The sequence below is a fragment of the Salvelinus fontinalis genome, chromosome 3 (genome assembly GCF_029448725.1).
Source record: "Salvelinus fontinalis isolate EN_2023a chromosome 3, ASM2944872v1, whole genome shotgun sequence".
NCBI lineage: Eukaryota > Metazoa > Chordata > Actinopteri > Salmoniformes > Salmonidae > Salvelinus > Salvelinus fontinalis.
Genome location: NC_074667.1, coordinates 68,401,441 through 68,417,695, shown reverse-complemented (window position 1 = coordinate 68,417,695; position 16,255 = coordinate 68,401,441). Strand labels below are relative to the sequence as shown.

Below are 16,255 nucleotides of genomic sequence, written 5' to 3'. Positions count from 1 at the left end.
ACATTCAGGACCTAACCCTACCCATGCCCTACGACGTTCAGGACCTAACCATACCCTACAACGTTCAGGTCCTAACCCTATCCATGTCCTACAACGTTCAGGTCCTAACCATACCCATGTCCTATGACGTTCAGGACCTACCCATGTCCTACAACGTTCAGGTCCTAACCATACCCATGTCCTACGACATTCAGTACCTAACCCTACCCATGCCCTACGACGTTCAGGACCTAACCATACCCTACAACGTTCAGGTCCTAACCATACCCTACAACGTTCAGGACCTACCCATGCCCTACAACGTTCAGGTCCTACCCATGCCCTACAACGTTCTGGGTCTACCCATGTCCTACAACGTTCAGGACCTACCAATGCCCTAGGACGTTAAGGACCTACCCATGCCCTAGGACGTTAAGGACCTACCCATGCCCTAAGATGTGCAGGTCCTACCCATGCCATACAATGTTCAGGTCCTACCCATGCCCTAAGATGTTCAGGTCCTACCCATGTAGCATTTCGGGGGTTTTTTTACAGTAAGGTGTGAGAACAATTAACCTTGTTCTCAACTGGACCAGAGAAACTGTCACTCTGGAAGCCCAGAACTACAGACAGAATGGTAGGGAAATAGCCTATTTCCTCTAGAAGCTCATTGGAGCAGTTCAATTACCTTGATTGTGGGCTTCCTGGTGGAGAATCCTCTGTACCATCCTGAAAGAGAGAAAGAACCAAATCAATGTTTAGGAGAGACCTGAGAACACCTTTTATCTCATCCTTTACCCCACCCTATGAAAACCCTTATTTCAACATTATCAGTATCATCTTAACGTTGTGGATAATGTGTCAGGTAGGACTGATGTTATCTTAACGTTGTGGATAATGGGTCAGGTAGGACTGGTGTTATCTTAACATTGTGGATAATGGATCAGGTAGGACTGATGTTATCTTAACATTGTGGATAATGGGTCAGGTAGGACTGGTGTTATCTTAACGTTGTGGATAATGTGTCAGGTAGGACTGGTGTTATCTTAACATTGTGGATAATGTGTCAGGTAGGACTGGTGCTCCATTACAAAGAGAGAATGCCTCTGATAAAAAATCCCCTAACGGCGATGAAACTCTAATCAGCATCAAACTGCTCGGTATAATCTGAGACATTAGGACAGCAGTCTCAGCTTGATGGGAGCATCTGGTGGATGTGTGTTATAACTCAACCACTGGGGTACTATACCAAGGTCTAATGGAGGTGTGTTATAACTCAGCCACTGGGGAACTATACCAAGGTCTAATGGATGTGTGTTATAACTCAGCCACTGGGGTACTATACCAAGGTCTAATGGAGGTGTGTTATAACTCAGCCACTGGGGAACTATACCAAGGTCTAATGGAGGTGTGTTATTACTCAGCCACTGGGGAACTATACCAAGGTCTAATGGAGGTGTGTTATAACTCAGCCACTGGGGAACTATACCAAGGTCTAATGGAGGTGTGTTATAACTCAGCCACTGGGGTACTATACCAAGGTCTAATGGATGTGTGCTATAACTCAGCCACTGTGGTACCTATACCAAGGTCTAATGGAGGTGTGTTATAACTCAGCCACTGGGGAACTATACCAAGGTCTAATGGAGGTGTGTTATAACTCAGCCACTGGGGAACTATACCAAGGTCTAATGGATGTGTGTTATAACTCAGCCACTGGGGTACTATACCAAGGTCTAATGGAGGTCTATTATAACTCAACCACTGGGGTACTATACCAAGGTCTAATGGAGGTCTGTTATAACTCAGCCACTGGGGTACTATACCAAGGTCTAATGGAGGTCTGTTATAACTCAGCCACTGGGGTACTATACCAAGGTCTAATGGAGGTCTGTTATAACTCAGCCACTGGGGTACCTATACCAAGGTCTAATGGAGGTCTATTATAACTCAACCACTGGGGTACTATACCAAGGTCTAATGGAGGTCTGTTATAACTCAGCCACTGGGGTACTATACCAAGGTCTAATGGAGGTCTGTTATAACTCAGCCACTGGGGTACTATACCAAGGTCTAATGGAGGTCTGTTATAACTCAGCCACTGGGGTACCTATACCAAGGTCTAATGGAGGTCTATTATAACTCAACCACTGGGGTACTATACCAAGGTCTAATGGAGGTGTGTTATAACTCAGCCACTGGGGTACTATACCAAGGTCTAATGGAGGTCTATTATAACTCAGCCACTGTGGTACTATACCAAGGTCTAATGGAGGTGTGTTATAACTCAGCCACTGGGGTACTATACCAAGGTCTAATGGAGGTCTATTATAACTCAGCCACTGTGGTACTATACCAAGGTCTAATGGAGGTGTGTATAACTCAGCCACTGGGGTACTATACCAAGGTCTAATGGAGGTGTGTTATAACTCAGCCACTGGGGAACTATACCAAGGTCTAATGGAGGTGTGTTATAACTCAACCACTGGGGAACTATACCAAGGTCTAATGGAGGTGTGTTATAACTCAACCACTGGGGTACTATACCAAGGTCTAATGGAGGTCTATTATAACTCAGCCACTGTGGTACTATACCAAGGTCTAATGGATGTGTGTTATAACATATTTTAGTTAAGGGAGAGTACTTTTATTTTGTTTTTTATGATGTCATAATTTCCTCAATCATAGTTCATACCAACAGATGTAGCCAATGTAATAGCCTAACATTATAGAATATACATATAGAGCATCCTCCAATTGCAATAATCTACCTATGCCCACATATATTGTTTTAAGAAAAACATTTTATTTTTAATACGCTCCAGCAACACAATGCTCTCTTAACCCGGCAGGCAGCCGCACCAATGTGTCGGAGGAAAAACAGTACACCTGGCGACTGTGTCAGCGTGCAATGAGCCCCGGCCCGCCACAGGAGTCGCTAGAGCGCGAAGGGACAAGGACAATCCAAACGGCCAAACCCTCCCCTAACCCGGACGACGCTGGACCAATTGTGTGCTGCCTCATGGGTCTTCCGGTCGCGACCGGCTGCGACACAGCCTGGGATCGAACCAGGATCTGTAGTGACGCAGCTGGCGCTGCGATGCAGTGCCTTAGACCGCTGGGGCTCTCGGGAGGCATGTGTGTCCAAACTTCTGACTGGTACTGTATATACGATATCATTAACACAATAACATGCAGATTTCATAAAGCCTTATTCTGAGGGCCTAGTTGTACCCTGATACAGGCACCTGAAAGTCAAACACATCACTATGAACCAAAACCACACCCATCATTACCATATTTCCCAGCATGCTCTAGCAGGTTTATTTTTAGAATTGTTCATTTCAATATCTGTTTGCATGTAAATTGATTGATTCATTCATCTTATGCTACACAAAGATAAATAACATACATTTTTTATCAAATCAGCTAGTTACAAAAAATGTGGTTCCAGTTGAAAGGCCTTAGGGTCAGGGGTTGGCAACAGGCTGACCTTAGGTCAGGGGTCAGTGACAGATCGGAGAGCTTTTTCTTGGCCCCCCAAAGTTTCTGTTAAAAAATCAGAATGATCCGGATTCCGGATTCTGTAATCCTCTTCTTCCTCCTCTTTTTTTGCCAGGTTTAGATCGATCTGGCTGTTTTCGATATCGTTTTTCAGAAAATAATCGGATAGGATCATTCTCATCCAGATACCACAATATCAAGATGACAGATTCAGGATTTTAAGTACTTTGAACAGGCCTTGCCATCTACTGGGCAGGTTGTGGTACTACTAATACACTGTCATTGGGAAACATAGATGAGTAAAGGGGGATACCTAGTCAGTTGTACAACTGAATGCCTTCAACTGAAATGTGTCTTCTGCATTTAACCCAAACCCCTCTGAATCAGAGAGGTGAGTCTTCCTCATTTAACCCAAACCCCTCTGAATCAGAGAGGTGAGTCTTCCTCATTTAACCCAAACCCCTCTGAATCAGAGAGGTGAGTCTTCCTCATTTAACCCAAACCCCTCTGAATCAGAGAGGTGAGTCTTCCTCATTTAACCCAAACCCCTCTGAATCAGAGAGGTGAGTCTTCCTCATTTAACCCAAACCCCTCTGAATCAGAGAGGTGAGTCTTCCTCATTTAACCCAAACCCCTCTGAATCAGAGAGGTGAGTCTTCCTCATTTAACCCAAACCCCTCTGAATCAGAGAGGTGAGTCTTCCTCATTTAACCCAAACCCCTCTGAATCAGAGAGGTGAGTCTTCCTCATTTAATCCAAACCCCTCTGAATCAGAGAGGTGAGTCTTCCTCATTTAACCCAAACCCCTCTGAATCAGAGAGGGGTGAGGGGGGGTGGAGGGCTGCCTAAACAACATCCATGTCTTCAGCTCCCGGGGAACATTGAACGTACCTTGTTTAAAAAAAAAATAGAGCTTGTATATCACTTATAAGTAAGTAGATGCATGTATTTGACACTTCTCAATATAACAACTGATCACATATTTATACTACAGTCCATTTAACATAATCAACTTTTGGTTTTCAGATGTAAAAACTTTTCTTAAACCTCCTCACCTTAGTTAATTGCCATTTTTTGGTTGTAGTGCAATTCACCTCTTTAAATCCATCCTGAATCCACCCATCCAGTGGGATCAGGATAATCCTGTTGTTTGGCATCAAAATTATCCTAATCACTATCTTTGAGTTTTCAAAATTGCAAAAACCAAATACAATCCTGATTAAATGGTCAGATTGGATTACCAAATCCTTATCCCTATCCGGACGATCAGAATCTACTTTTTCAGTTTTGAAAACCCCAATTATAACATTTAGTCCTATCAGATTGCCGAAATCCAGTCAGATAACTTTTGAAAAACTGGGCCAAGGAATTCAGGTAAAAAATTATTATTTTTTTAAATGTAAAAAAGGAAATCTGTTGCCAAGTTTTCCCACAATTAAAAAAAGGTATGAAATTATGGTTATTTTAAAATGCAATCTCTTTTGGGCTTAGTTGTGGTCAATTTTCAATGTACAAATTATTATATTTATGTTCCGGCCCCCTGACCATCCTCTCCTACGAAAAACAGCCTACAGCTGAATCTAGTTGGCTCCCCCTGCTTTAGGGGGTACAAATTCTGAATGCAGGTTGTGGGTTATTAACAATGTAAACTGTTGCATATCTCAACTCTGGCTGGATTCCAATACGAATAACACATCACTTTGTAAGCCAGCATAATGCAGGTAGTTTGCCCCCGGTGATGTGTTGTGCAGACCTCACTACCCTCTGGAGAGCCTTACGGTTGTGGGCAGAGCAGTTGCCGTACCAGGCAGTGATACAGCCCGACAGGATGCTCTCAATTGTGCATCTGTAGAAGTGTGTGAGGGTTGTTGGTGACAAGCCACATTTTTTCAGCCTCCTGAGGTTGAAGAGGCGCTGCTGCGCCTTCTTCATCACGCTGTCTGTGTGGGTGGACCAATTCAGTTTGTCCGTGATGTGTACGCCGCGGAACTTAAAACGTTCCACCTTCTTCACTACTGTCCCGTCAATGTGGATAGGAGGGTACTCCTTCTGCTGTTTCCTGAAGTCCAAGATCATCTCCTTTGTTTTGTTGACGTTGAGTGAGAGGTTGTTTTCCTGACACCTCACCTCCTTCCTGTAGGCTGTTTCGTCATTGTTGGTAATCAGGCCTACTACTGTTGTGTCGTCTGCAAACTTGATGAATGAGTTGGAGGCATGCATGGCCACAAAGTCGTGGGTGAACAGGGAGTTCAGGAGAGGGCTGAGAACGCACCCTTGTGGGGCCCCAGTGTTGAGGGTCAGTGGGGTGGAGATGTTGTTTCCTACCCTCACAACTGGGGGCATCCCATCAGAAAGTCCAGGACCCAGTTGCACAGGGCGGGGTTCAGACCCAGGGCCTCCAGCTTGATAATGAGTTTGGAGGGTACTATGGTGTTGAATGCTGAGCTGTAGTCGATGAACAGCATTCTTACATAGGCATTCCTCTTGTCCAGATGGGATAGGGCAGTGTGCAGTGTGATGGCGATTGCATCGTCTGTGGACCTATTGGGGCGATATGCAAACTGAAGTGGGTCTAGGGTGTCAGGTAGGGTGGAGGTGATATGATCCTTGACTAGTCTCTCAAAGCACTTCATCAAATCAAATGTATTTATATAGCCCTTCGTACATCAGCTGATATCTCAAAGTGCTTGTACAGAAACCCAGCCTAAAACCCCAAACAGCAAGCAATGCAGGTGTAGAAGCACGGTGGCTAGAAAAAACTCCCTAGAAAGGCCAAAACCTAGGAAGAAACCTAGAGAGGAACCAGGCTATGAGGGGTGGCCAGTCCTCTTCTGGCTGTGCCGGGTGGAGATTATAACAGAACATGGCCAAGATGTTCAAATGTTCATAAATGACTAGCATGGTCAAATAATAATAATCACAGTAGTTTCGAGGGTGCAACAAGTCAGCACCTCAGGAGTAAATGTCAGTTGGCTTTTCATAGCCAATCATTAAGAGTATCTCTTGATGACAGAAGTGAGTGCTACGGTGCGATAGTCATTTAGTTCAGTTACCTTAGCTTTCTTGGGAACAGGAACAATGGTGGACATCTTGAAGCAAGTGAGGAGAGAAGACTGGGATAGGGACTGATTGAATATGTCCGTAATCACACCAGCTAGCTGGTCTGCGCATGCTCTGAGGACGCGGCTGGGAATGCCAGCCTTGCGAGGGTCAACACGTTTAAATGTTTTACTCACGTCGGACACAGAGAAGGGGAGCCCACAGTCTTTGGTAGCGGGCCGGTGGTACTGTATTGTCCTCAAAGCGCTCTTTTGTCTTCTTGCTTCTAAACAAGATTCTCAGATCTGATGAAACCAAGATTGAACTCTGGCCTGAATGCCAAGAGTCACGTCTGGAGGAAACCTGGCACCATCTCTATGGTGAAGCATGGTGGTGGCAGCATCATGCTGTGGGGATGTTTTTCAGCAGCAGGGACTGGGAGACTAGTCAGGATTGAGGGAAAGATGAACAGAGAAAAGTACAGAGTGATCCTTGATGAAAACCTGCTCCAGAGCGCTCAGGACCTCAGACTAGGGTGAAAGTTCACCTTCCAACAGGACAACGACCCCAATCACACAGCCAAGACCACTCAGGAGTGGCTTCAGGACAAGTGTCTGAATGTCATTGAGTGGCACAGCCAGATCCCGGACGTGAACCCAATCGAACATCTCTGGAGAGATCTGAAAATAGCTGTGCAGCGACGCTCCCCATCCAACCTGACAGAGCTTGAGAGGATCTGCAGAGAAGAATGGGAGAAACTCCCCAAATTCAGGTGTGCCAAGCTTGTAGCGTCATACCCAAGAAGACTCAGGGCTGTAATCGCTGCCAAAGGTGCTTCAATAAAGCACAGAGTAAAGGGTATGAATACTTATGTAAATGTCATATTTCACTTTTTTTTATTTTTAAGAAATATGCTAAAATTTCAACAACAAAAATATTTGATTTGTCATTATGGTGTATTGTGTGTACTGCAGATTGTTGAAGAAAAAAACTATTTAACACATTTTAGGCTGTAATGTAACAAAATGTGGAAAGTCAAGGGGTCTGAAAATTTCCCGAATGCACTTTACCACTAGTGGTGAGCGCTATCACCACCAAGTAGACTTGTGTTTTGGGGACAGGGATGGCAGAACGGCGGAAGTCCCGAGCACTGGTTCTGAGTGTCGCATGTCCAATCACACACACACACACACACACACACACACACACACACACACACACACACACACACACACACACACACACACACACACACACACACACACACACACACACACACACACACACACACACACACAGGTAATAGAGACCTCTGCTTCTCTCATTCTGTTACTAGAAAGAAACTAAGGTACCGTAAACCTACCTAGCAGGAAGTAGATGTGTACAGATGTTATTGTGTATTGTTAGAGTGTAACGGTATTATAACACACCTTGACATTTCTCCAGTATTTGGACTGTCTCTCCTATCTCCAGAGCCAGACCATGGGTCACCGTCCCTCGGAATGTACAGATCACTGTGGGAAAGAAAGAACGACAGAATGAGTTCTCAGTAAGAAATACACGTAGAAAAAAAGACATCTGAAATGGTTCTTCAGCTGTAGCCATAGGAGAACCATTTTTTGGTTCCAGGTAGAACACCTTTCCACAGACGGTTCTACATGGAACCCAAAAGGGTTCTTCAAAGGGGTCTTCTTCTATGGTGACAGCCCAGGGAACCCTTTTAGGTTCGAGATAGCACCTTTTGTTTTTCTAAGAGTGTAGCAACAAAGGAAGAGTTACAAACTATATTTTAATTCTGCACTAGTTTATTTGCCCAACAGAAAAACGCTTGCCCCCTGTCTTCACAGCAAGTGTAGAGGTTTGGTAGGTCTGTGTGATAGGGCATGTGAGTGTGACACTGACAGTCTGTTATCCTGTCATACAGTACCCCTAGGGCAAAACAACACTTTACTGTCACAGTCACAAAAAGGTTGTCACATTGTCTCTCTCTCTCTCTCTCTCTCTCTCTCTCTCTCTCTCTCTCTCTCTCTCTCTCTCTCTCTCTCTCTCTCTCTCTCTCTCTCTCTCTCTCTCTCTCTCTCTCTCTCTCTCTCCCCCCTCTCTCCACCCCATCTCTCTCTCTCTCTCTCTTTCTCTCCACCCCCTCTCTCTCTCCACCCCCCCCTCTCTCTCTCTCTCTAGCACATAGTACAGCAACTGAATATGCAAAAACACTGAACACATAATAACACATTTATGTATCTATGTCTCTCCGACTACTCTCTCCCTCTACTTCTATCTCTGCTCTCTCTTTCTCCGTCTCTACTCTCTCACTCTACTCCCTCTCTATTTCTATATTCTATCTCTGCTCTCTCTTTCTCCGTTTCTACTCTCTCACTCTCCTCTCCCTCTACTCCCTCTCTATGTCTATATTCTATCTCTGCTCTCTCTTTCTCTGTCTCTACTCTCTCACTCTCCTCTCCCTCTACTCCCTCTCTATTTCTATATTCTATCTCTGCTCTCTCTTTCTCCGTCTCTACTCTCTCTATCATATCGACGTAAACTCGGAGTCGTGCGATGACATGGTGTGTGGTCCTCCCACTGCGACTCATCAGGAAACCGTGCAGTTTATTAGACTACAGAGGAAATGAGTGATGAACTTCACAGGGTGGTGAAAGTGGAAACGGTTTAAAGAAAAGAGAAGGATGATCTTGATGCTCCTTTCCAATAAATAGGTTTTATTCTGGTGATAATCCATCATTGGCTTTCGTTTGACAAATAAAACTAATCTTGCTATTTGTTTCCATAATAATAATCTCAACATATAGGCTAGACGTGCGTTCTAGCCAAGAGCATGCAGCTAGCGCTGTTTGGCTAGGGCGCACGTGCCAATACCAGACTATATAACGCAAACAAAACAAATTAGTGAAAGAAAAAAACACCAGTAAAGTTGAAAATGCGATGGAAACCCATTTAATCGTAAAAGTTATTTTTATCGTGCACCACGTGATCACGCACAGCCTTTTATCAACAACAAGTCAATTTGACGGAAACATCTCTGGTGGGAAAATGCGCATATAGTTTGTTTTTACGCTGATTTTAGAATATTCCAATGAAAATCTGTCGTCAATTGGATGGTAACCTAGCGACAGTAACACATTTATAACATGTTAGTAAAGGAAGAGACCAGGCCTGCGTTCTCTCTCTCTCTCTCTCTCGCTCTCTCTCTCGCTCTCTCTAGATTAGATTGTACTTCAATGGCTGCCTGTCTGTCTTTTCATAAAGCTTCAAGGTAAGCCCAGCACTGTAAAGTGGGCCAGTCGTCTCCTCTAATGATGCTTCTGGTATATTACAGGATTAGTAGACTGACACGGACATAGTAGCACACAGCAGGAATGTATGGAATCCATTAGAATATAGAACAGCTGCCGAGCTAATTAAGCTGTTAATGTCATGTGAATCTCTTTGTGTAACTGTAATGTGTTTATATTATATTATGTTTTGTTATGTTTTATTTATTTATTTATTTAGTAAAAATGTTCAAGATTTAGTTTCTGTTTTTATGGATACCAGGACTCCCTGGGAAAACAGGGATGATCTAATATAAAAGACACCCACAGTGTCTTCAGCAAGTATTCACACCCCTTGACTTTTTCCACATTTTGTTCTTACAGCCTGAATTTAAAATGGATTAAATGTAGATGATTTGTCACTGGCCTACACACAATACCCCAATAATGTAAACGTGGAATTATGTTTTTCAAATTTTTTACAAATCAATTACAAATGAAAAGCTGAAATGTCTTGAGTGAATAAGTATTTAACCCCTTTGTCATGGTAAGCCTCAATAAGTTCAGGAGTAAAAATGTGCTTAACAAGTCACATAATAAGTTGCATGGACTCTGTGTGTACAATAATAGTGTTTAACATGCTTTCTTTGACATGCCTCTCTGTACCACACACATACAATGATCTGTAAGGACCCTCAGTCAAGCAGTGAATTTCTAACACAGATTCAACCACAAAGACCAGGGAGGTTTTCCAATGTCTCGCAAAGATGGGCACCTAGTTGACTATCCTTTTGAGCATGGTGAAGTTATTAATTACTATTTTGATGATGTTTCAATACACCCAGTCACTACAAAGATACAGGCGTCCTTCCTAACTCAGCTGCCGAAGAGAAAGGAAACAGCTCAGGGATTTCACCATGAGACCAATGGTGACTTTAAAACAGTTACAGAGTTTAATGGCTGTGATAGGAGAACACTGAGGATGGATCAACAACATTGTAGTTACTCCACAATACTAACCTAAATGACAGAGTGAAAAGAAGGAAGCCTGTAGAGAATACAGTATAAATCTTACAAAACATGCATCCTGTTTGCAATAAGGCACTAAAGTAATACTGCAAAAAATGTGGCAAACCAATTAACGTTTTGTCCTGAATACAAAGTGTTATGTTTGGGGCAAATCCAATACAACACATTACTGAGTACCACTCTCCATATTTTAAAGCATAGAGGTGGCTGAGTCATGTTATGGGTATGCTTGTAATCGTTAAGGACTGTTTTTCAGAATAGAGCTCTATTCTGAGTTTTTCAGAATAGAGCTAAGCACAGGTAAAATCCTAGTGGAAAACCTAGTTTAGTCTGCTTTCCACCAGACACTGGGAGATGAATTCACCTATCAACAGGACAATAACGTAAAACACAAGGCCAAAAATAAACTGGAGTTGCTTACCAAGAAGACAGTGAATGTTCCTGAGTGGCTGAGTTACAGTTTTAACTTAAATCTACTTGGAAATCTATGGCAAGACCTGAAAATGATTGTCAAGCAATTATCAACAACCAATTACACAGACTATGAAGATTTTTTTAACCCAGAGAGACTGACCCAGAGAGACTGACCCAGAGACACTGACCCAGAGAGACTCACAGCTGTAATCCCTCTGAGAGACTGACCCAGAGAGACTGACCCAGAGAGACTGACCCAGAGAGACTGACCCAGAGACACTGACCCAGAGAGACTCACAGCTGTAATCCCTCTTAGACACTGACCCAGAGAGACTGACCCAGAGACACTGACCCTGAGAGACTCACATCTGTAATCCCTCTGAGAGACTGACCCAGAGACACTGACCCAGAGAGACTGACCCAGAGAGACTGACCCAGAGATACTGACCCAGAGACACTGACCCAGAGAGACTCACAGCTGTAATCCCTCTTTGACACTGACCCAGAGAGACTCACAGCTGTAGTACCTCTTAGACACTGACCCAGAGAGATTGACCCATGGGACGGATGAGCTAACGTAGGCTAATGTGATTAGCATGAGGTTGTAAGTAACAAGAACATTTCCCAGGACATAGACATATCTAATATTGGCAGAAAGCTTAAATTCTTGTTATTCTAACTGCACTGTCCAATTTACAGTAGCTATTACAGTGAAAGAATACCATGCTATTGTTTGAGGAGAGTGCACAATTTTGAACATGAAAAGTTATTAATAAACAAATTAGGCACATTTGGGCAGTCTTGATACAACATTTTGAACATAAATGCAATGGTTCATTGGATCAGTCTAAAACTTTGCACATACACTGCTGCCATCTAGTGACCAAAATCTAAATTGCACCTGGGCTGGAATAATACACTATGGCCTTTCTCTTGCATTTCAAAGATGATGGTACAAAAAAAACACAAAAGAATGGTTGTTTTTTTCTTGTATTATCTTTTACCAGATCCAATGTGTTATATTCTCCTACATTCCTTTCACATTTCCACAAACTTCAAAGTGATTCCTTTCAAATGGTACCAAGAATATGCATATCCTTGTTTCAGGGACTGAGTTACAGGCAGTTAGAATTGGGTATGTCATTTTAGGTGAACATTTAAAAAAACGGCAGATCCTTATTAGTAAATAAAACATTTGAGAAAACATTTGAGAGAGTCATGTCAGGTGCATGTGCTCGTGTTGTTGTTGCCAGTGTCGTGTTTTGCAGAGTAATCACAGGGAACCATTGAACCAGTGTTCTGTTCCAGTGTTCTATAACAGTGTTCTGTTCCAGTGTTCTATAACAGTGTCCTGTTCCAGTGTTCTATAACAGTGTTCTGTTCCAGTGTTTTATAACAGTGTTCTGTTCCAGTGTTCTATAACAGTGTTATGTTCCAGTGTTCTGTTCCAGTGTTCGATAACATTGTTCTGTTCCAGTGTTCTATAACAGTGTTCTGTTCCAGTGTTCTATTACAGTGTTATGTTCCAGTGTTCTATAACAGTGTTCTGTTCCAGTGTTCTATAACAGTGTTCTGTTCCAGTGTTCTATAACAGTGTCCTGTTCCAGTGTTCTATAACATTGTCCTGTTCCAGTGTTCTATAACAGTGTTCTGTTCCAGTGTTCTATAACAGTGTTCTGTTCCAGTGTTCTATAACAGTGTTATGTTCCAGTGTTCGATAACAGTGTTCTATAACAGTGTTCTGTTCCAGTGTTCGATAACAGTGTTCTGTTCCAGTGTTTTATAACAGTGTTCTGTTCCAGTGTTCTATAACAGTGTCCTGTTCCAGTGTTCTATAACAGTGTTCTGTTCCAGTGTTCTATAACAGTGTTCTGTTCCAGTGTTCTATAACAGTGTTCTGTTCCAGTGTTCTATAACAGTGTTATGTTCCAGTGTTCTATAACAGTGTTCTGTTCCAGTGTTCTATAACAGTGTTCTGTTCCAGTGTTCTATAACAGTGTCCTGTTCCAGTGTTCTGTTCCAGTGTTCGATAACAGTATCCTGTTCCAGTGTTCTATAACAGTGTTCTGTTCCAGTGTTCTGTTCCAGTGTTCTATAACATTGTTCTGTTCCAGTGTTCTATAACAGTGTTATGTTCCAGTGTTCTATAACAGTGTTATGTTCCAGTGTTCTATAACAGTGTTATGTTCCAGTGTTCTGTTCCAGTGTTCTATAACAGTGTCATGTTCCAGTGTTCTATAACAGTGTTCTGTTCCAGTGTTCTATAACAGTGTCCTGTTCCAGTGTTCTATAACATTGTCCTGTTCCAGTGTTCTATAACAGTGTCCTGTTCCAGTGTTCTATAACAGTGTTCTGTTCCAGTGTTCTATAACAGTGTTCTGTTCCAGTGTTCTATAACAGTGTCCTGTTCCAGTGTTCTATAACAGTGTTCTGTTCCAGTGTTCTATAACAGTGTTCTGTTCCAGTGTACTGTTCCAACCCTGCTGTTCTTTCTGTTCTGGAGGCAGAATGTTTGTGGTGTTACTAAGCAACGGGCCGTCAGTGGCAGAATAGAGAATAGCTAGTCTTGGCTCCTGTTACTGAGACTGTGTATTCCAGTCAGGACATCAACGCCAACAGATAGGTCTGTACCAATAAATCTACACAGAAAGCCTTTTAGAAGCGTGCACACACACACACACACACACACACACACACACACACACACACACACACACACACACACACACACACACACACACACACACACACACACACACACACACACACATAATAGTCCTGAGTTGTCACTGATGGGTTCTGACTTCTGAATTTGAAAATATGAAATATACTTATTCATGTCACTGAGCTGAGAGAGGGGAATGTAGAGCGTATACATTCTGTTAGAATATGTTATTGTTGGACATCAGGGTTCCTATGGGGAGGAGTGAGGAGTTTGGGGCAGAGGTCAGTTTAGATGAAGTGAGGAAGAACCTATATCACTAATCTTCTGGATAGCAACAGAGGTGGATTGGCTATTCAGATGTGTAGGAGGGGCTCGGCATAGGGGAAAGGGTTAAATATCAGTGCTTGTGTGAATATGTTATTTTCCTTATGCAGCTGCACTCCTAGTAGCCGGGGACTTTAATGCAGAGAAACTTAAATCCGTTTAACCAAATTTCTATCAGCATGTTAAATGTGCAACCAGAGGGAAAAAACTCTGGGCCACCTTTACTCCACACACAGAGACGCATACAAAGCTCTCCCACGTCCCCTATTTGGTAAATCTGACCATAATTCTATCCTCCCAATTCCTGCTTACAAGCAAAAATTAAACAGGAAGCACCAGTGACTAGATCAAAAAAAAGTGGTCAGATGAAGCAGATGCTAAACTACAGGACTGTTTTTCTAGCACAGACTGGAATATGTTCCGGGATTCCTCCGATGGCATTGAGGAGCACACCACTTCAGTCATTGGCTTCATCAATAAGTGCATCGATGACGTCATCCCCACAGTGACCGTACGTACATACCCCAACCAGAAGCCATGGATTATAGGCAACATCCGCACTGAGCTAAAGGGTAGAGCTGCCACTTTCAAAGAGCGGGACTCTAACCCGGAAGCTTGTAAGAAATCCCTCTATGCCCTACGACAAACCATCAAACAGGCAAAGCGTCAAAACAGGGCTAAGATTGAATCATACTACACCGGCTCTGACACTCGCCGGATGTGGCAGGGCTTGCAAACCATTACAGACTACAAAGGGAAGCACAGCTGGGAGCTGCCAAGTGACACAAGTCTACCAGACAAGCTAAACACTGGTATATCGCTTCGAGGCAAATAACACTGAAACATGCATGAGAGCACCAGCTGTTCCGGAAGACTGTGTGATCACGCTCTCCGCAGCCGATTGGAGTACGTCCTTTAAACAGGTCAACATTCACAAGTCCGCAGGGCCAGCCGGATTACCAGGACATGTACCGCGAGCATGCGCTGACCAACTGGCAAGTGTCTTCACTGACATTTTTAACCACTCCATGTCCTGGTCTGTAATAACTACAAGTTTCAAGCAGACCACCATAGTCCCTGTGCCCAACAATGCCAAAGTATACTGTCTAAATGACTATCGGCGCGTAGCACTCACATCTGTAGCTATGAAATGCTTTGAAAGGCTAGTCAGGGCTCACATCAACACCATCATCCCAGAAACCCTAGTCCCACTCCAATTCGCATACCGCCCCAACAGATCCACAGATGATGCAATCTCTATTGCACTCCACACTGCCCTTTCCCACCTGGACAAAGTGAACACCTATGTGAGAATGCTATTCACTAAGCTAACGACCCTGGGACTAAACACCTCCCTCTGCAACTGGCTCCATACTGGTCTTTTTATTTATTTGTTCATCACATGTACACTGCTGCTACTGTTTATTATCTGTCAATTTATTCCTAGTTATACTTGTCGTGTCTTTGGCATCATTAAACTGAAGACTGTTATTTTATGAAATCAATTCTCTGTAATTATTATTATGTGATTATTCTAATCATGTAAATGTAATTAACTGGGTAGATGGGGCACCAAGGAAAATATTCAGATTACAAAGTTATAATTTTCCTAATACAACTTTTCTGATATTTTAATATCTGATCAATTAGTCTTCTAATTAATTAATTAATATTTACCTCACGTTAGTCTCATTCCAAATGTCGTAAATTGTTGGTTATATGCACGAAACCAGTCTTCACTATGAATCATCCATACATCAATTGTCTCAATCATTTGTTTATTAACTAACTAAATAATCACAGAAATGCATAAACAAACAAACAAATTAGGTATGGTGCCCTAGTGGGCTAAAACGGTATCGCGGCTTGGTAGACAAAGGGACTGAGAAGGGCTCGAAAGATAATTGAAATGCTAATCCTTTGCACATGAACGCTCACTCATTCGGGAATAGTTGCAATCAATATGTATATATATATATATATATATATATATATATATATATATATGTATATATATATATATATATATATA

General features: G+C 42.7%; 1 protein-coding gene across 8 annotated transcripts in view; it reads right to left on the bottom strand.

Annotated features, from left to right (window-relative positions):
• Positions 1-16,255, bottom strand: part of LOC129851369 (dedicator of cytokinesis protein 3-like) — a 368,511-nt gene that overhangs the window by 222,710 nt on the left and 129,546 nt on the right. For all 8 annotated transcript variants that reach the window (XM_055917869.1, XM_055917864.1, XM_055917866.1 and 5 more), the window contains exons 2-3: positions 7,953-8,036; positions 668-708 (exon numbers count right to left, since the gene is read on the bottom strand). In XM_055917869.1, coding sequence (XP_055773844.1) covers positions 668-708; positions 7,953-8,036 — 125 coding nt within the window. The remainder of the gene's footprint in view (positions 1-667; positions 709-7,952; positions 8,037-16,255) is intronic.